General features: G+C 34.5%; 1 protein-coding gene across 2 annotated transcripts in view; it reads right to left on the minus strand.

Moving 5' to 3' along the window:
- Window positions 1–850: 850 nt before the first annotated feature.
- LOC126819780 (nuclear receptor-binding protein) overlaps window positions 851–20,991 on the minus strand; it is a 32,283-nt gene continuing 12,142 nt past the window's right edge. Inside the window, exons 6-14 of one of the 2 annotated variants that reach the window (XM_050548014.2) lie at window positions 20,617–20,711; window positions 19,173–19,256; window positions 15,983–16,035; window positions 15,558–15,656; window positions 14,900–15,032; window positions 13,692–13,800; window positions 10,886–10,936; window positions 9,981–10,287; window positions 851–9,165 (exon numbers count right to left, since the gene is read on the minus strand). In XM_050548014.2, the coding sequence (XP_050403971.1) occupies window positions 9,064–9,165; window positions 9,981–10,287; window positions 10,886–10,936; window positions 13,692–13,800; window positions 14,900–15,032; window positions 15,558–15,656; window positions 15,983–16,035; window positions 19,173–19,256; window positions 20,617–20,711 (1,033 nt within the window). In that variant the 3' untranslated portion in view covers window positions 851–9,063. Of the gene's footprint in view, window positions 9,166–9,980; window positions 10,288–10,885; window positions 10,937–13,691; window positions 13,801–14,899; window positions 15,033–15,557; window positions 15,657–15,982; window positions 16,036–19,118; window positions 19,257–20,616; window positions 20,712–20,991 lie in introns of both variants that reach the window. The other variant, XM_050548013.2, reaches the window with a different exon arrangement.

Here is a 20,991-nt window from a genome sequence, read left to right on the forward strand (position 1 = left end):
TTTACAATCTGAAAAATTTAAAATTCGAGAGAGTTCTTCCTTGAGTCCCAATGATGTGGCCTACCAATTTTTTTTATTGGCCCTAGAATCTATATAAATGAAATCAAAGTGTGTATGTATTTGTGTTTGCTGTGAATCTTTTGTGCCATAGAATTTGGACCCCAAGCAAATTGGGGGGCGGGTGAATTATGGCCCCTGGCGAATTGAGCTCTTGTCATATTTGGGCCCTGGGCAAAGCCGGGTATCCTGCTAGTGATGAGTATTTTGTTCCTCAGGAAACTTTGCAAGGGGCAGATGGTTAGGAGTTAATTTTAAAGCTTATTGACTGTCGAATCGTAAATATTTGGTTCTTTTCATTACCAAGGTTTGTGAGGTCCATCCGAAGTGCAAAATATGAGTTGTCAATGGGAAATTCAATTCAAGCAATTTTCTGAGCAAAATACGCTTAAAACTACTTGATAGATGTTTAAGACTACAGTGTGTGTGTAAAAAAAGGCTTGTTACAGTGTCTAAAATATTAATACATCTTAGCTGGAGTATCCCTTACATCTGGAGGTCCTAGGCTTCAGCCTGCCAAGGTTATACTTAAATCCGACACTGCCAGTGCCCAGGTAATTAAAAAAAAGAAGAAAAGTAATCCAGATTTGTTTCCGTGGAAACGCAAAAGTTATTACACCAAAATTTCTAATAAGCCCTGGTGCTGTTGCAACAACAATATAGGTTGATGTGTGTACAGAGATTCTTTTAGATATGTCCTGGAACCAAAACTGGGCCTTCGGAAGGGCGGAGCCTATTTCAAACTCTCCTCTTTAAATTTGTTTGGTGCTGAATTAAAAAAAACATTAACACATTTTGTTTAAATTGAATTTTTTAATATTATGTTGAGCAAAATGTTAATATAACACTGCAAGTATTGGAACAGTATTTATGTACACCCCCCTCCCCACCAACAAATCTTTCAAAACCATTTCTCATTTGAACACAATGTCAAATTCATTTATTCAGAAAATAACTCTGCAATTTACACAGCAGTAAAGCTCTCACACAGGCATTCAGCAATCAACATATTTATTTGACATATTTTTAATAATATCCCACTTTTCCACTATAATTTGGCTAACTTGATTCTTATATGCTGGTTGTGACATTTGTGTGTTTCAGACATATGGACTAACAATGAGATACTGTCAGCCATGACTCTCTTCCTTTGGGGGCAATAAATTTGCTAACTTAACATTTTAGCACTAGTACATGTAAATACTCACAACCCCTGTTCCCTGAAAAGTAATATTTTTTTGTTTTACATTGGTAAGTTTTGTAGCTCTTTTTTGAATAGACCAAAACGACTGCTCCCATCACATCCTCAAACTACCCGGAGACAAAACTAGGATAACAAGCCAACAGTGAGGCTGATGTCCCCCGCCGAAATTGCAAAATAAATAGATGACACATATTAATTAATCGCACATTTATTTTTTTCACTAAGTTTCATCACTCTCTATCAGATAGAATCAAGATTATCTTGTCCCAAACCATCGACAAATGAAATCGATTAGCTCTGCTTAGCTTCAGCTCGAAATGTTAATTATTGAACTCAGTCAAGACATTCACCTAATGAATATCTACATATACATCAAGTTTAAACATTCACCTAATAGACACCTATGCCAAGTTTGAACATTCTACCTCAATTAGAAGGAGAGTTATTGTGTTCCAAAGTTTCTACCAATCAAATTGCTTATCACTCTGCTTACCCTCAGCAAAAAATGTTCATTATCGAACTTAGTTAAGGTATTCATATAATAAATCTATACACCAAGTTTCATCAATCTCACTTAATTAGAACTAAAGTTATCGTGTCCCAAAGCATCAACCAATCAAATTGCTTATCTCTGCTTACCCTAAGCGGAAAATGCTCATCTTCGAACTCCATCAAGGCATTGACCTACTCAACACATACACCAAGTTTGAACATTCTAGCTCAATTAGGAAGAGAGTTATCGTGCCCCAAAGTATCAACCAATCAAATTGCTTATCTCTGCTTACCCTAAGCGGAAAATGCTCATCTTCGAACTCCATCAAGGCATTGACCTAATAAACACATACACCAAGTTTGAACATTCTAGCTCAATTAAAAGTTATCGTGTCCCAAAGCATCAACCAATCAAATTGCTTATCTCTGCTTACCCTAAGCGGAAAATGCTCATCTTCGAACTCCATCAAGGCATTGACCTAATCAACACATACACCAAGTTTGAATATTCTAGCCCAATTAGGAAGAGAGTTATCGTGTCCCAAAGCATCAACCAATCAAATTGCTTATCTCTGCTTACCCTAAGCGGAAAATGCTCATCTTCGAACTCCATCAAGGCATTGACCTAATAAACACATACACCAAGTTTGAACATTCTAGCTCAATTAGGAAGAGAGTTATTGTGTCCCAAAAAGTGTGACGGACAGACAGACGGACAGACAGACGGACAGACAGACAGACAGACAGACAGACAGACGGACGAACCCATTTTAATAGTCCCCTGCTTTCTTCGAAAGGCGGGGGACAATTAAAGCTAGTTTTGAGTGATTGGGGCGGTGTCAATGCTAAAGTGTTAACTTACAGTCATTAACAGTACATAATTATATTTTGTCATATTCAAGTATTAAACCCTGATCATAAAACTCGTCAACCCCTGCCCCCACCCCCTTTCTTCAATCTACATTTATGCCACTTTCAAATTTCAAGATAAGCAATTGTCACTACCAACACATATGAATCATGTTGACCCAATGGTAAGGTCATCAACAATATTTATACAATATATTTTATTTAGAAAAGATCACAACATTTCACCACTCAATGTGGAACCAGTAAAAACTGGAAAAACGTGAATTTTTTTTCTAGGATTTAGGAAAGGGGAGTTAATTCAATAAATTCACAGGTCATCAACAATACATAAATTATATGGATTTAAAAATAGAAAACAAAAAGCACTTAATAAATACTGGTATCTCATGGAGATAAAGTTGATAGACAGGTTGCCAGGTAACGAAACATACGCCACAGCAGCTAAGTTGTTCCAGCAGTTCATAAAGGTCTGGATGCAATTACAATATACTACATATTAAAGTAATTAAACAAAATGAAACTGAATGGGGTTTAATATCTCACCTTTTTTTTGCATGACACAGGGTAATGAGAGAGAGAGAAATTGGGTTAAACATCCACTCAACACAAACTAGGTCATTTTGGGACTAACATATGGTTCAAGGTTCAATTTTATTCCAATAATTTGCTTGCACGTAGAGCAGGAGGAAACCGGAGGACCCAGAAAAAAAAAATCCATGAAGTTGGACAGGTGACAATACTCCTTGTTCTAGTTCTTCTCTGTGCTACCATAAACAAACTTGCACTAGATATCACACAACTTAGCTATTCAGAGTTTATAGACATCACACAACTTCAGTAGGTGACAGACCGGTGTGACGACAATATATGACCACATTTCAATGTGGACATACACAAACAGAAATTTGTTCAAATGTAGTAAATTGTGCCTAAATATATGCTTGAATAAAATAGTTGACCCAAAACATGAATAAAAAAATTGAAATAATTTTTAAAGATGCATTATGTAAGATTTAGATAAAGAGCTGACAGTTCTCGCTATAATAGTTAAAAATAGATAATGAAAAGGGAATATGTAGAAAATATCAGTCAAATTAATTCATTCTGAGCTGGGTTATTGCCAGTTTGAAGAACATTGTAATCTTGACTGTCATTGCTACTGTTGTTACGATAATAACCAAAGTAAAGATTATCCATTTTTTAATTAAATTATTAACTAGCAATCATGTTTAAATCCGTTGACAATCAAAAGCATCCAATGGTCTTGGCATGTGAATAAATGTCTAACGATTTATATGACATCTGAGCCCAAACGAAAGATCTGCATTAGGTAGATTTAGCTATTACATAATGCATCTTTAAGCAATTTAAAAGTTTTTAGAAGAAAAGGGGTAAAATTTAAATTTTTAAAATTTTCAATAATAATTTAATTAAAACTTGAGAAGGGAGAGAAAAAAAGAAAGCTAAATAGATTGTTTTCACTTTTCTTTTTAAAAATGCCCAAATTTATCATCTTGGTCTTCCCCTTACGGTATACTAAATTATAAGTATAATCAGAGTAGTCTTGGTTCACTGATTCTGGAAGGACTTGGTCATTTTGGGACTAATGTATGGTATTATTTTTAATTTCAAAGCAGGGTTCTTTTAACAGTGGGAGAAGACTAGAGGACACCCAAGGAATCCCATTCGGTCAAGCAGGCAGGAAGACGGCCCTACTTCTTGTCCCATAGAATCCTGGGATCCCAAACCAGGCCACTCGACTCAGTACAATACATCCTTTTCTGGAATCCTAAAATATGGTATATCCCCAATCTTTACCAAGGGTATCTAATATTGATGTTGATGGAGAGGAAGACCAAAAATGCCCCAAAATATCTAATACCTTATAAGGACTACAACGCTTTGGTTTAGGTGAAAATAAAGTGTTGAATTAGGTTAATCTGATGTTGTTTGTGTTCACAAATATACAATAACATTTTTCCTTTTTAAAGATGCATCATGTAAGATATAAAGAGCTGACCATTCTTGCTATAATAGTTCAAAAATGGACAATGAAAAAAGAATATATTGAAAATTTCAGTCAAATTATTTTATTCTGCGTGAAGTTATGACTGTTTGAAATTTTGACAAGAATAGCGTAGTCCTGATTATCACTGCTACAATAATAAAGTAAGTCTCAATTTTCCATTGTAGTGTTAACTGATTATATGACATCTTAAGACAGAAAAATAAAACCTGCCATAGGTAGATTTAGCTCTTATATAATGCATATTTAAGATAAAACCTGTTACATCTCAACTTTGGTTCTATAACTGTCAACCTAAATGTGTCATTTCTAAACAATATCGCGACACTATTTATCAACGTAAAATGTTAAAGATATCCACGTTACAAAACAAATCACCACATCAAACTTAATCAAATCGACACTTTCATTATTTCACCCAAATCAAAGCAGCTGTATCCCTTTAATTTAATATGTCGACTATACCACCATTAGATAACAAAAATATAATACATATTTTCAGTTATATTTACATATATACAATACTACAGTCAAATTCATCATAATAATCTCTATATTCTTACTTATTAACACGAAAGGGATCAATTCATAAACTCTGAATCTTTTGTTATGTAAAAATTGGGATTTTATGAAGTGAAACCTCAGTTTAGAAAATTTTCCTAAAGTAGTTGTTTATTTATTAAGACCTCACAGGAACAGAAATTAATGGGGTTTGGTATATTTACATAGATCCTTTAAGTCATATTAATTTTTGAATTACAGGACATATAAATTTAATGCTTTTAAATAATTCATGCCCTCTACACTTGACTAGAAGAATTAATAAAGTATATGGAGCACCAATTTCTGTAAACTACATAAAGCTGGAGTCAGAAAAAAAATTAAATATTAATGATGAAATGACATGACAACATTATTAAATTTACTGAAGTGTTGTTCAGACAATTTTTTTTTTTTGGTCAGATTCGTAAAGATTTTATTAATTCATGTCAGTGATTTCAAAATATCAAATTATTAATGATGAAATGAGATGACAACATTATTAAATTTACTGAAGTGTAGTTCAGACAATTTTTTTTTTTATGGTCAGATTTGTAAAGATTTTATTAATTCATGTCAGTGATTTTAAAATATCAAATTATTTATGATGAAATGAGATGACAACATTATTAAATTTACTGAAGTGTAGTTCAGAAATTTTTTTTTTTTTTGGGGGTTAGATTCGTAAGATTTTATTAATTCATGTCACCGTTTTCAAAATATCAAATTTGTAACGACGAAGTACATGCACAGATGGGACAACTTTTGTATGATTTCTGCCGATTTAGAAAAGTCTGATACTTGAATGAGAAAGAATAAATCATGCCACAGTTAAGGCCTATTAAAATCTGAACAAATCAAAAAATTGTCTGGTCTCAGAAAATTCTTCTACTCTCCCACAACTTTCTCTCATTCAAAACAATTTGTTCAAATAAATGTTAAAAGTGTGTGACATAATTGATCGACATTCATTTGATAACTCAAATTGGAATTTTTATTATTCATTACTTTTTACAGGACTAATAAAACTAATAATGTTTTCAAGAATTTCTTGTATAAACAGTTTACATCTATTCTATTAATATTTATAATACAATATTCTGAGATTGAAAACCAAAGGTGTTAAAGTTTGATTCCACCATTCTTTTGAAATTAGATAGCCAGTGTTTTTGAGGAATTAAATATTCTAAATATAGCAACAAACCCCTGGTGTAAATCAAAACATTTTCCTCTTAGTGTAGCACTCCCATAAAAGAAAATTTATGGTTGCAAATCAACACATACAATCAATCGCATAAACAATTTGGAATCTATGGCGTAAAACAAAACATTTCCTGTTCACAAGACCTACAATCGGAAATATTACTCATTAACGGAATTTGGAATTAATATTCTGAATACAGCAACAAATCCATGGTGTCAAAAATGCTTGTAAAACAACACATACAATCACATTGTTTTATTTCTCATCAAAGGAATAAAAAAAAAAAGAAAAAAAAAGGACGACTCTTGTACTTAGAAGATGATATCAAAATTTAGCAACTTAAATCCCAAAAGCTCACAATATACAAAATATAAAGTAAAAAGCAAAATAATGTTGGATTTGTACGAGAAAATAAGGATAAAATAATACTGGACAGCCGATATATATAATATATAGACTGGCTTATTTGTCAAATGACATGAGGTACTGTTCAAGACAAGGCCAAACAAAAAAAATATTCTTGTTCTCAGACCATCCTTCTAAAGAATCTTATGTAGAAGCAAGTTTTTTTTTATTTTGTCAACCAGGGGAAATATATAGAACATTTGAAGTTTCTGAGAACGAGAACATTTGTTTTTCATGGCTTAATCAAGCAAATGAAGAAACGTGTCTGTAAGTCAACTGGTTTGACACTAGTGTAAACTATTGTTTCAAAGTGTCAATCGGAATAAAACTATTTGTCTTCCAGAAAAATACAAATCAAAATAACTGATCAGCTAGGCTTTAAAGGCGCACAGGATTTTCTTGTCCACTGGACTCACAACATTCTTTCAAAAGGCACATTTATCTCTTTATTTTAAATTCCAAGTTTAAACCCCGGTCATGCATACAAAAAAAAAAGAATTTATTTTCAAATAATTTGGTGGCAAGTAGTAATAATTATTTCTCAATTAGGTTTGTTTTAAAAATTATCCTCGAACTTTGACCATGTTTTTGTTTTTTTATCGTAACAAGAAATAAACTCAAATATTTATAAGAATGAGTCGTGGCTCACTAAGTGAGGTGCTGCTTCGCAAATCTCAAGGTCCCAGGTTCTATCACTGTGTTGGCCAGGATTTTCAGTAGTGAGGACAGAGTGTCAAGCAGGGAACAGCGTCTAGTCCTAGTCATTAGGATGTTACGGAAAACTGTACATATTGGCATGCTCATAAAGAACCCTTGACGGTTGAAATTGGAATTAGAGATAGTGAGAAATGGGGTTTAACGTCCACTCGACACAAACTAGGTCATTTCGGGACTAACACATGGTTTAATTTTATTTCAATAATTGCGCGTAGGGGTCTTTAGCAGTGAGAGGAAACTGGAGGACCCAGAGAAAACCCACGAGGCTGGACAGGCAACCCTACTCCTTGTCACGTACAACCAGGGATTCGAAACCACGCCAGTTCAATCAATGACAGGCCGTATGGTACAGCGTGCACATGGAAATTGGAATTAAGAGTAGGCTGAATATTAAAGGCCCATATTTCCCACATTCATGTCTGACCAGTCATAAAGACTAGAAGTACTTGATCTTTTTATATCAGCAATGACTAGATGATAACATTGATGATTTTAAAATCTTTTTTGATGAGATGTTAATCAAAGACTGGTTTCTAAAAAAAAAATCCCAACCAAAATCCCCCACAAAAACAACCTCAATTTATCCATAATCCAAATCTTGACATAGTTTACGAAAATGTGATTTTAATCCTAAACATATATTAATATTATTTAAGTCGACGATTAAAGTTCATTTCTTCTCTGGTGAATCTTCCCTGTGGGGGGTTTGGGACGTAAGAGAGGAAGGATATTTGGTTCACAAATTTCACCAATCCTACGTTTTCTGAACATGGCCATTCCTACAAGATTAAGAACTTTGAATCAATGAATTAAGCTTAAATCTACATTATCCTAACCATTATAAAGGGTTGAATTAATGATAAGGCAAAATATTTCGCACCTTCTGTAAAGCCCAATGTATACCTGGTATATACCAACTGAATGTGTTTTAATATCTGGTATTTACCAGTTATTGACATTGTAATGAGTGGTATTTACCAGTTATTGACATTGTAATGAGTGGTATTTACCATCTACTTCTGGTATTTACCATCTGTTATGTTGTCATATCTGTATTTACCATCTGTTATGTTGTCATATCTGGTATTTACTAGCTGTTTATGTTGTCATATATAGTATTTAAAAATGATGCATAAGTGGTATTTACCATCTGTTTCTAACTTTGCTATTGATACACAATTAATTCTTTTATCATGAAATATGATAACAGAACAAAGTCCTATAAATATTGCACTGTATAATTTTAAGTAACTCGCAAGTTATAATAATAATAATAGCATGAAAGCAGGACTCTTAATTAAACATTTTGCCAGTCAGACATTTCAATGACATTCAAATCTTAGTATAGAAATAAGATTCTTTTTGTGTTTACTTTTTGTTTTAAATAAATAACACCCTTTCTAACATAACAATATGACAAATCGGGTTGTATAATTCTCATTTTTACGTCATAAAAGTGGAATCAAATATCTAAATATTCTGGCATACAAACTGACTGGACATTGACTGGCAGAAATAGTTCAAGTAAGAGCCTGAAAGAAATCTATCTCAAGCTACAGGTTGCACAACTGGGGGATTACCCCCTGTACCGTTTACCATACTCCCCCGAACTTGTTCCTCTATCATTGCCGCAACTTTATCTCTATCAAGCTGAAAGATAAAATAAACAAACAATGCATCAGCAACCCAAAGTTTGATACTTGGGTTATTTTGAGACTAAAGGAAATGAAATGGGGTTTAACGTCCTACTGTTCTGCTCCGAACTGGGCTAATGAAGACAGGCATACACCATAAAGTGTGCTATAAGGGAAATTTTGCCCGGACAGTTGCACTACGGCCTACTCTTATATCGAATTCCAACTGTCAACGGCAATGTGTACACAGGACCTCAGTTTTCCGTTCCATCCTAACAACTAGACAGCTGTCCTTGTCCGGCCCTCAGTCCTGCATCACTGACAAGGGGGAACAATGCCGGAAAATCTGGATGTACTTTCTCAGCCAATGAATGGATAGAACACCCGACCTCCACGCTAGCGAGCCAGCGCCTTACCCACTTGGCCACCGTGACCCCTTTGAGACTAAAGGGGGCTTCAAGTCATATTTTGCTGTACCAGATGGGCTAATGAATATTAATATATGCCATACAGTGTGGGATGAAGGAAATTTTGCCTGAACCATTAACACTAATATAGATGGAGAGAGAGAAAAATCCGGTTTAACAGTAACTTGACACAAACATTTTGGGACTAACAGAAGGTTTAATCGCTTGCACATGGTGGTGTGGTGTGGGGGGAACAGAAGAGAAAACCCTACTCTTTGTCACGTACAAGCATAGAATCAAAACCACACCACTTAGTCAATGACAAGACTTTTTGAACCACTAGCCCACCCACTCTAATATGGATGGATTTACAAAAGACCAGTTTTGCATGTAGTTCTATTTTGAGCATTACATTAAATATTACCTCATTAATAAAGCCATAATGCACCAATTCTTCAGCTAGTGTATTAGAATTATCTTCATACGATATATCACATTGGAGTTGTCTGTTCATTTTGTCGTCCATACGGAAGGTCAAGGTCAACTGTACACTGGGACTGTCTTCACCTTTACGTACTGAACACGACATACTGGTCACCATACGAGTTTCGATGTCAATTGGTTCTGGTGTCTCGGATTTAACCGATTCGGCCAGTTCTGGAGTTATGGCCCTTGGACGTGATGGAGGGGGACGGGGCATAGCAAAGGCTGTTAAAGGATGAATACCATTTCTGAAAGGAATAATTCACTTTCTTTATCACAAAGAAGAATTTGCCAATTTAATTAGGTAGGTTATGGTCATTGTCCACCTGTCAAATTACCAAGTCAGCTGGTCTAAGCAAAAACTGTATACTACCTAGCTCAGTTCAATAACTCGGTGAATTACTCAGGGAGATTTTTTGGCACTTTATATTAACTCCCAATGTCATGATTCACTATCCATGAGCTGATATACCGTACAAAATCGACGACATTGAAGTGGAATTGGGGTTACATCCTACTATTTTGCACAAACTGGTAACTTGGCTAATAAAGACAGGCATTCAGCGGTATTAAGATCAACTCCTATTTTGATTACCCATCTATCTGGGGGTCTTTAACGTGCAGCCCAGGATATACAATCATACACTATAGCCCCCTCCACACCCATTAACTCATGCACACTAATTTTGTTTCTGATATATAGGATCTTTATTATGACCTAATGAACAAGCCAACCAAATTCTGAACTCTTCCATTGAGAAGTCTGTCCTGTATAGCATTCATAAGCTTTAACCCATCGAAGAATTAGCGACATACAATTAAGAGAGAAAAACACTGGTTACTTACTTTACATCTTCTAAAAATTTCTCTATGTCTAAAGCAGGAGCCTCAGAATATCTTTAAAAAAATAACAAACAAAACCAATCACATATTGGATTTAAAGATACATTATTCAAGAACTAAATCGGCCTATTTCTTTAGGATTTAAATGTTATATATATTATTAATTTGACGTCTATAACCATGACAAGACCATAATCAACTCTCGATGCCACCGGATACTCCAGATTTTAACTAGATTAGAACGATTCTGCTATTTAATGATTCAATTCAAAAATAGTAAAGGGAGGCTAAGACTCGAATGCATCAGTACTGTGGTTATGATAACAAACAATCAATGCAAACATCTTGTCAAAACTATCAACAGTGATAACTTGGCTAAGAATAAAGTAATTTTAATGAAATTTTCAATATATTGATTTTGCATTTTCTATTTTTGAACTATTATAGCAAGAACTGCCAGCTCTTCATCTAAATCTTACATAATGTATCTTTATTAAATTTGTCATTTCTGCAAACAAAATGTGGTTTAACGTCCTACACCAGTGTGCTATAAGGGAAAGGTTATCCCAATGTTTTCCCAGACAGACTCACAGGACCTTGGGTTTTCTGTCTCGTCTAAACGACTGGACAGTGTTCCTTGCCATTAAGTAGGGGAAACCTATGGTGGAAAAACTGAGGAACCTGGGACCTCCTGTTAAAGGTCGGATTGTTTTGGGGTTTCTACTAGGAAAAGCACATAGTTAAGAATATATCCTGTCACTCTTTAAATTTAAGAATAAATCATACAAATGTCTTTATTTCTGGAAAGATCTTGAATTCCTCTATTTGGTGGTATAAACGTTCCATATGGAACATTTGACGGTTGAAGAGTTAAGTGAGCCAGCGTAGCTCCTTTATAACAAGAAGCCAAACATTAAATTTGGAAACAACTGTCCTACTCCGTGATGTATATTATGAATGTTTTCTGTGGGACTATAAAAATTGTCATATCGTTTGGAGAAACAAATACATCAAAAATAGACTTTGAAGTGAAATCCAAGTTTAATACGTGGGCATTTAAAACTTAATCAGATTAATATACAGAGGATACAAAACTATGGAATGAATGAATGAAATATTGTTTTAACCAGGCCTCGGCCAATGCAGGGATCGAACACCCGACCTCCAGGCTAGCGAGCCAGTGTCTTACTCACTTAGCCACCGTGATCCCCCAGCTCAGTTATAAACAGTAATTGTATTCCATTATATTGTGTTCTGTGTATTTCCAGTTCAATTACTAAATTTCATTGAAACAATAAATCCCATTTAGTCTGGAGGCTCAGTGCGGGGGGGTGTCCATCAAATGGGCACAAAACCAGACCCAACTTTTCTAGAGTAAAATTTTGCGTAGAATACGATGCCGAGTGGTAATCAGTCCACCGTTGGGGCGTTTTCGAGATATTCAGGGTCAAAGGTCAAAAGGGTTCATTTGCACTGAAAGTGAATGCGCGGTCATTCCTGTATCATGAAAATAAGCTGAAAATGATCGAAAGTAATCACACTTTCAATAAAAATGTAAACTTGCTAAATTCACTTTTGTTCTTTGTGACCCCAGAGGTCAAAAGGTCACATTTTCCGTTTTAGCACTAGGAAGATTTAAAGTAACAAATATCAGCGTAAAATATAAAAACTAAAGCGAAACCTGTTCTAATTAATAATAGGAACATTTAAAATTTATCTTTAGGTGGTCTTAGCACCGAACTTTTACTTTGGAACGTCGAAAATGATCTTGCATAACAGAACCAAAACGCTTCGGAGCCTGTTTCAAATATACACAAAAACTGTTAAATCAAAATCTCTCCGAATTAGTTTTACAACGAATGCTTTACATAATGATACTAGTTGTCTGAAAAAAAAAACAATTGAACACTTCCATGGCTTGACTTCAGCCTGCAGGCCGCGTCACAAATCCTGCCCAAATTTTCCTCGCTAACATTTACCAATACGACATATATATCCTGTGAACTACTATGTACAATGCATTCGTCGGTTTTATCTGCGTCCCTAATCCGGCGAAATTCATAAAATCTCATAAAAGATTTGCAAACTTTTAATTTCGTCGTCAGATACGTGTTTTCCCGTCACAGATTAAGGTTGGGTTTCCTAGACTGGGATTCTCAGAAATCCAAGTGGCCTGCAGGCTGGAGTCCAACACTGAAACTATTCAATTGTTTTTCAGATAACTAGTATCATTATGTATAACAATCGTTGTGAAAATAAATCGGAGAGATTTCGATTTGACAGTTTTTACGTATTTTTGAAACAGATTTCAAAGTGTGTTGGTTCTGTTATGCAAGATCATTTTCGACCTTCCAAAGTAAAAGTTCGGTGCTAAGACCACCTAAAGATAAATTTTATATGTTCTTATAATTAATTAGAACAGGTTTCGCTTTAGTTCTTATATTTTACATTGACATTTTATTGCTTTAAATCTTCCTAGTGCAAAAACGGTAAATTTCACCTTTTGACCTCCAGGGTCACTAAGACCAAAGTTGAATTTAGCAAGTTTACATTTTTATTGAAAGTGTGATTACTTTCGATCATTTTCAGCGTCTTTTCATAATACAAGAATGACTGCGCATTCACTTTCAGTGCAAATGAACTCATTTGACCTTTGACCCCAAATATCTCGAAAACGCCCCAATGGCGGACTGATTACCACTCGGCATCGTATTCTACGCAAAATTTCACTCTAGAAAAGTTTGGTCTGGTTTTGTCCCCATTTGATGGACCCCCCCCCCCCCCCCGAGCCTCCGGTCTAAGTACTTACTTTGTTTGTACAGGGTCTCTGCCATCCTTATGAATGATTTCTAACATAACTTGATTAGGACCCATTTTAGATAAATGAGTTTCATCTGCTAAGTTTTCTGGAAGTATAGCTACAAAGAAATATCAAATCTATTAAAAAGAATATTGGTAAGCACGTAAAAGAACCATTGATATTTGGAATTTGAAATACGAATAGCTCATAGCGCCAATGTCCAGGCAAAATTTTCCTACAAAGAACACTGTTTGGCCCCATTTTAGATAAATGAGTTGCAACTGCTAATTGTTCTTGAAGTATGTCTACAAATTGATTAAACTGATTCGGATGGCACGATAATCTGAGGGCCCGTCTACATGTTAGTATACACGTTTAAGAACCCTTGATATTTGGAATTTGAAATAATAATAGGCCATAGCGCCAATGTCCAGGCAAAATTTCCCACATAGCACACTGTATGGTTTATGCTCATCCTCTTTAGACCAGTCGGTTCAGACCAATAGGACGTTAAACCCATTTCATTGTATATTTAAAAGAGGTCCATCAACAGAATTACAGAAAACATGTTTATAGTATCAGCAGAGAATACCAAATGTTGCGAAATATCAATCTTTCAGAAATTATAGGTGGCACTGGTTTGTTTATATCATTTGGGTGGAGAGAAGGCTGAATGTTGGATATTTCTCAATTCATCATAATACATTTGTAAATAATGAGTGGAATTGAACCATTTATGGACAGAGATTAAACATACATTATGTGAGAGCTAAATCAGCATATTGCAAGTCTTTCTTTAGGCCTGAAATGTTTTCTAAATTATCAATTAGACATTAATTAACTGATCCAGGCCATAATCAACTCTCAATGGCATCAGATTTCTCCGATATTAAATAGATTAGAACATTTCAGCCATATTTTGATTTAAGCTAAAAATAGAGGAGCGAGACTTAGCTTCTTTCAACCAGTACGGTGGTAGAAATTATTGCACACGTCTTTCAAACCTTCAAAAGCTCATATCTTCGCTCGCAATAGAGTAAATCGAATGAAATTTGCTAATTATTCATTTTACATTATCTATTTTCGAAATATTATAGCAAGAATGGCTAGCTCTTTATCTAAATCTTACATAATGTATCTTTAATCTTTAACAATATTGTCATTTGCAAGGAATAAAAAATCCCTAAAATGACCATCAACAGCTTTATGATACTTACAGGAATTTCTGACAAAGGCATGAGCAGCAAGTAGTTTTAAGGTATGCACCTCAAACAAGACAGGATGGAAGAGAAGTTGTCTCGCTGAAGGACGTTTCAAATGATCAGTCTGAATACACTTAGACAGGAAATCCTACAAGAAAAGAAAAATAATATTGATTTTATACATTAAATTTATAACATTCTGGCTGATATGAAATGGGATTTAACGTCCTAATGTTGTGTATCAAATGGTCTAATAAAGAAATGAATATTCCACGGTGGACAGTAGACTTTGAGGGAAATTTTGCCCGGAAAGATGAGCTACGGTCTATTTTGTATTCTCCAATTGTCATGGGATACTTTACATCCACGCAGGACCTCGGTTTTTCGTGCTATTAGAGCAACAACATGTTGTTCCTGGCCAGGCTCTATGTTCTCCACCACAGACAAGTGGAAACTGCACTGGAAAATCCTGGGGCAACAAGAGAGGGAGTCGCACCTTACCCACCGCTCTCTCAACAATCTAGCATAAATAATAGCTTTTACTGCAATAAACACCAACTGTCCATCCTGTCAATCTAATTTCAAACTGGACCTTTGTGAATTTCTGGCTCAACTTAAAGAAACAGTAAGAAATAAAGCAAATTTTCAAGCTAATTTCCAAGCTCCTACTGACCTTCTGTAGTGGATTTTCTATGCTCTCTAAAGTTTTCTGTATGGCTTCTGGTGTTATATGATTACCATTGTCGCTACCTTGAATACCAAGGGCAGCCATCTGCAAAAGTTCAGAAATTTAATTTGTCTTAATTTAATTACATGAAAATATATGATACCAAGTCGTAAGATCATTTAGAAATTAGCAAATATCTAGGATCAGAATGAAGTAATTTAACTGAAATTTTCAGCATATTCCCTTTACATTATCTTCTTTTTTTTATCTATAACTATTATAGCGAGAACTGTCAGCTCTTTATCTCTAATCTTCCATAATCCCACTTTAATGAGACCCAAGATTATCCGAGAACCAGAATATCTTCTTTATATAGCCTGATATGTTTTGTTCATGAGTATTTTAAACAGTAACAGAAACAAACCACCTACCTCCAAGGCACACATTCCAAAGGAATAAATATCAACATACACTGTAACAGATCCTGAAGTAACCAAGACAACAATAATAATAATATGATCCCTACAGTGATTGAAATCATACAATGTTTTCTAAAATAGGTCTACTATCAGTCATATGTTAGATAAAATATCAAACTGTACATTATGTATTCAGTATGAATGCCCATCCAATGACTGGATGCTGTTACTTATTGTGATATGACATACTGTGATATATGACAATATCCCATATTGACTCAACTTACTATGATATATGATGATATATCACATAGGCTTATATATAACTGACTATGATATATAATATCACATTGGCTTATATATAACTTACTATGATATATAATTTCACATAGGCCTATACATAACTTACTATGATATATAATGTTACATTGGCTTATATATAACTTACTATGATATATAATATCACATAGGCTTATATATAACTAACTATGATATATAATATCACATAGGCTTATATATAACTTACTATGATATATAATATCACATTGGCTTATATATAACTTACTATGATATATAATATCACATTGGCTTATATATAACTTACTATGATACATGATAATATCACATAGGCTTATATACAACTTACTATGATATATAATATCCCACTGGCTTATATATAACTTACTATGATATATGATAATATCACATAGGCTTATATAGAACTTACTATGATATATGATAAGATCACATAGGCTTATATTTAACTTACTATGATATATGATAATATCACATACGCTTCTATATAACTTACTATGATATAAAATATCACACTGGCTTATATATAACTTACTATGATATATAAAATCACATTGGCTTATATATAACTTACTATGATATATAATATCACATAGGCTTATAATTTAACTTACTAGGGCATTTGATAATATCAATCTGATTAAAACACAGACCCTATTTTGTTTCGTTTTTTAGTTAAAAATTTCGTTTTATTTGTCTGTACTACACTAGGATCTGGAAGAGTTGTTATATAACAGCCGTTCTGGATGGTGTGAGCGATTAGCGAATGAAACCATCTGTTACGGTGATTTCTTGGCGTGCCATGCACGGAACTGTGGGTAAACCACTAGAAATGTCAACGTGGACTGATCAATCAATGTCTGACGTCATAGGGTCAAAAGCCGTTCATACAACCCCTGATGCGACCTTCAAGTGCAACTTGTCAGATCTTCATGTAGTGTAGGTCATCGAAAGTATAAAAAAACGAAACGAAATACCTATCAGTAATTTTATCAGATTGTGACAATATAAGCTTATTTTTAACTTACTTCTATATAACTTACTATGATAATATCACATAGGCTTGTAAAAATATTATCTTTAATTCTAATTACCGGTATATTAATCAGAACATCGTAGGTGGTGTTCAAGCATTCATTATTACATTATATTTCTTGCTTACAAATAAACCCTTATTGTTTAGTAAACTCTGGTAAACATTGTGAAATAACAAAAACAGAATTTGTGCATTTAACCTCAAACAACAAAACACCTGAAAATCAACAAATATTCGGATTTAAGAACAGATTTTTTTTCTCCACTAAGTTCTAAGAAACTAAAGAAACCAGAATAGAAATAAACAAACTTCTATCAACAAGCATAAACACACTTTAAGGAAAGGAATTTAATTAAAATACTTTTGAGATTGATATAGAAATTTTCATTTTAGATAACACCAATTTGAACTTTTGTTATTATTTATTGTTGGGGTTAGGGTGGGGTGGGGGAAATAACTTAAAAGCTAAGGGAATAACTTAAAAACCAAAAGCACTTATTCGCTCTTCTCAAAGGCTTTAAGTTCTACATGTTTAAGTTTTGAAATTTCGACAACAATAAATTGTTGATGGGAATTAAGTGGCTATTTAATTATTAAAACCCCTAAGAACTAAAAGCGAAATTTGGCCTTTGGGAGGAAACGCTTCTCTAATGAGCTGCTAGTATATTTCAAATCCACAATATTTCCACAGCCTCAAATCAGCAAGGGTAGTATATAGATATAATGTCCCTGAACCACACCTATGGTATATTAGTAATATGCTAAACTAAGTAGAGTAACCATTTCGTATACTATTTTATTGTTTTTTGGTTGTTTTTTTTTTATCAGATGGACACAGGGAGTGGATACGTAGCGTCATGTACATGTACTAAGTATTCAAAGCATATTCAAAGCGTTCCTAAAACCATCGTTTCAAGCAAATAAAGCATTAAATTATCTCAGACAATATCTGAAAGTCGCTCATAAAATGATTAAACCTTTTAAACCAAGCAGAATAAGAAAAGAACAAAACAGAAAAAGTGTGTAATCAGTGACGTTGGTGAGACAGGTGCCCCCCACCCTTAAAATTTACACAGAAACCGGTAAATTTAAAGTTATTTGTTTAAAACTGCATGAAATTAATGAGATTAGGCATCAGGAGAGTACTTCCTCCTGGTTAGCGACCCAGCTACTTTCTAACAATCTCGGCTCCCAGAGAGAAGTTTACTGTTTGTTTCTCTCTGGGAATCACGTCGGCCATGTAAACATCTCTCTGTGAACCGAGATTGACTTACTAATTCAGCCATGGTAGGTAGCTACTCAATCTGCATGAGGTTAATCAGCATTATTAGCTTAGCAGTAATATTATACTAATATTAATATATATATATGTTTGATATTTTTACTGTTAAATGTGTGAAGTGCAAGCTTCAAGCATGTCAGATTGAACAGCCATGTGTGTTAAATTTTCCTGATTCCGCTCATCGTCACTGATTGAACAAAAAGTATGTGACAGCAATTTTCTTGTCATTAATTTATAAGAAATTTTAACCATATTTTCAACAAAATTTCTTGGAACGTTTAAAAACAAATTTCAATTCTTTAGATCATATCCAAATTATTTTACCATTTATAAATATTCAAGATAATGCACATTTTTCCTATTTCAATCGGATCGAATTTCTTCTATTAATACTTTTAAAAGGAAGAAGAGTCAAGATCTTGCTCTAAATTTTAAACTACATATCTGTTAATAAGCAGAGAGAAAATTGCTAGTACTATTAAAGTGGGCACTGGCACACAGACAGAGTGGCCCACCTTTGTGGTTGGTGTTAATAGGAGGTCTTGGTGAACCATGCTGCTTTGACTTACTGCCATATTCTGGGGAGATACAGTGCATGTTCTTCAGATCATCACGATATGTCTTGACATGAGTATGTATAGCATCAGGCGCAACTAAAATATAAACAATAGCAACATGAATAGGTACAAGCCTTCAATCAATAAACCCTACATTTATCACAGAAGGCAATTACTTTTAAAATTGGATAGTAAAATCCTAGCCATGCCCATTTCAGTAACACCCCTTCGTGCCAATTTCAGTAACATACCCCCACCCTTTTAACTTCTTTAGGGTGGGATAACCAGCGGCTGCCAGGCAGGATACGCCCACATTTTCGAGAGATGGATAGAGAAAAAGCTAAAAAGAAAGTGATTTTTCCTACAATCAAGGGCCATAATTCAGGAAATTACAATTCGATATGTGCAAATATCGAAAGGAACCGAGATCTTTGTGTTATAAAATTACATTTCAAGTTTCAACAAAATCGGATAAAAATTGTGACCTCTATAGGGTCCACAACCTTGATATACCATATTTTTACGCTATTTGAGAACGAACAGTGGCCATTTTGTCTGTCAATTTTGGGCCAATTTTCACGAAATTCGAACTCAGCCGTCCTTAGGGTGTAACGGTGATATAATAATATGTTTTTTTAAATCGGATAAAAATTATGACCTCTATAGGGTCCACAAGCTAAAGACGCGATTTTTCGTACAATAATGTCCGATATGCGCGAATATCGAAAGGAACCAAGATCTTTGGGTTATAAACTTACATTTCAAGTTTCAACAAAATCAGATAAAAATTGTGACCTCTATAGGGTCAGGGGCCATAATCCATGAAGTTTCGATCCGATACATGCCAATATCAAAAGCAGCCAAGATCTTTTGGGGATAAACCTATATTTCAAGTTTTGTCAAAATCGGATAAGAATTGTGACCTATAGAGAGTCCACAATCAATTGTGGACGGACAGACGTCCAGATGGACGGACGGACGGACAGGGGCGACGGCATAATACTTCCACATGAAAATGTGGGCATATAAAATCAAGTATAAACAATAGCAACACGAGAATGCAAAAGCCTACAAAAAGTACATGCCAACTGTAATGCTGATGTCCCCTGCCCCAATACCATCCAAAAAGCATCAAGTACAAACAATAAAACTAAGCCCAAGCAGAAAATGCTGATAAACACCGGCACCGGGGGGGTATAGTAACATATGATAAAATTTTATACCTTTATTCCTTGGGGTAATTCGCGCAGGAGCGTTGGGGTCTTTAGTGGTGGGTGGAAACTGGGGATATGTCCAAAACCCACGAGGTAAGGAGGCAATCTTACTCCTTGTCATGTACATGCAGCTTCACTTAGTGACAGACCTTATGATCTAAAGCGTACACATGTGCATGTTAGAGCACAAGCCCCCCTCTTATACAGTAGAACCAAACAAAGATTCAAGTTATTGAACTCACCAGATCCAATTTTAATAAGTCCATTGTGCTGAATAAAGATTGTATCACAGGTCAAATTGCCATGAATGATAGGTGGATCACAGGAATGTAAATAGCTGCAAAAAATACAAATAAAAACAGATTAACAACTGATTTCATCAAATCTTATATACCTACAATATGGTTGTACATGCACAGTCGGAGATAAAACTTCAAACTGCTAACAACGTCAAAACATACTCACCTTCAACAAATATACTTTACCTACAATATTACACATGGATTAAACTTGTTAATTCCTTTTGACAGGTAAATCCACATGGGTGTAAAGTCAAGATTGGATTCATAGATGAGAAAAAGATAACACGCCCAAAAAACAATACAAAAACATTGTGA

Source organism: Patella vulgata, chromosome 4 (assembly GCF_932274485.2).
Source record: "Patella vulgata chromosome 4, xgPatVulg1.2, whole genome shotgun sequence".
Taxonomy (NCBI): domain Eukaryota; kingdom Metazoa; phylum Mollusca; class Gastropoda; family Patellidae; genus Patella; species Patella vulgata.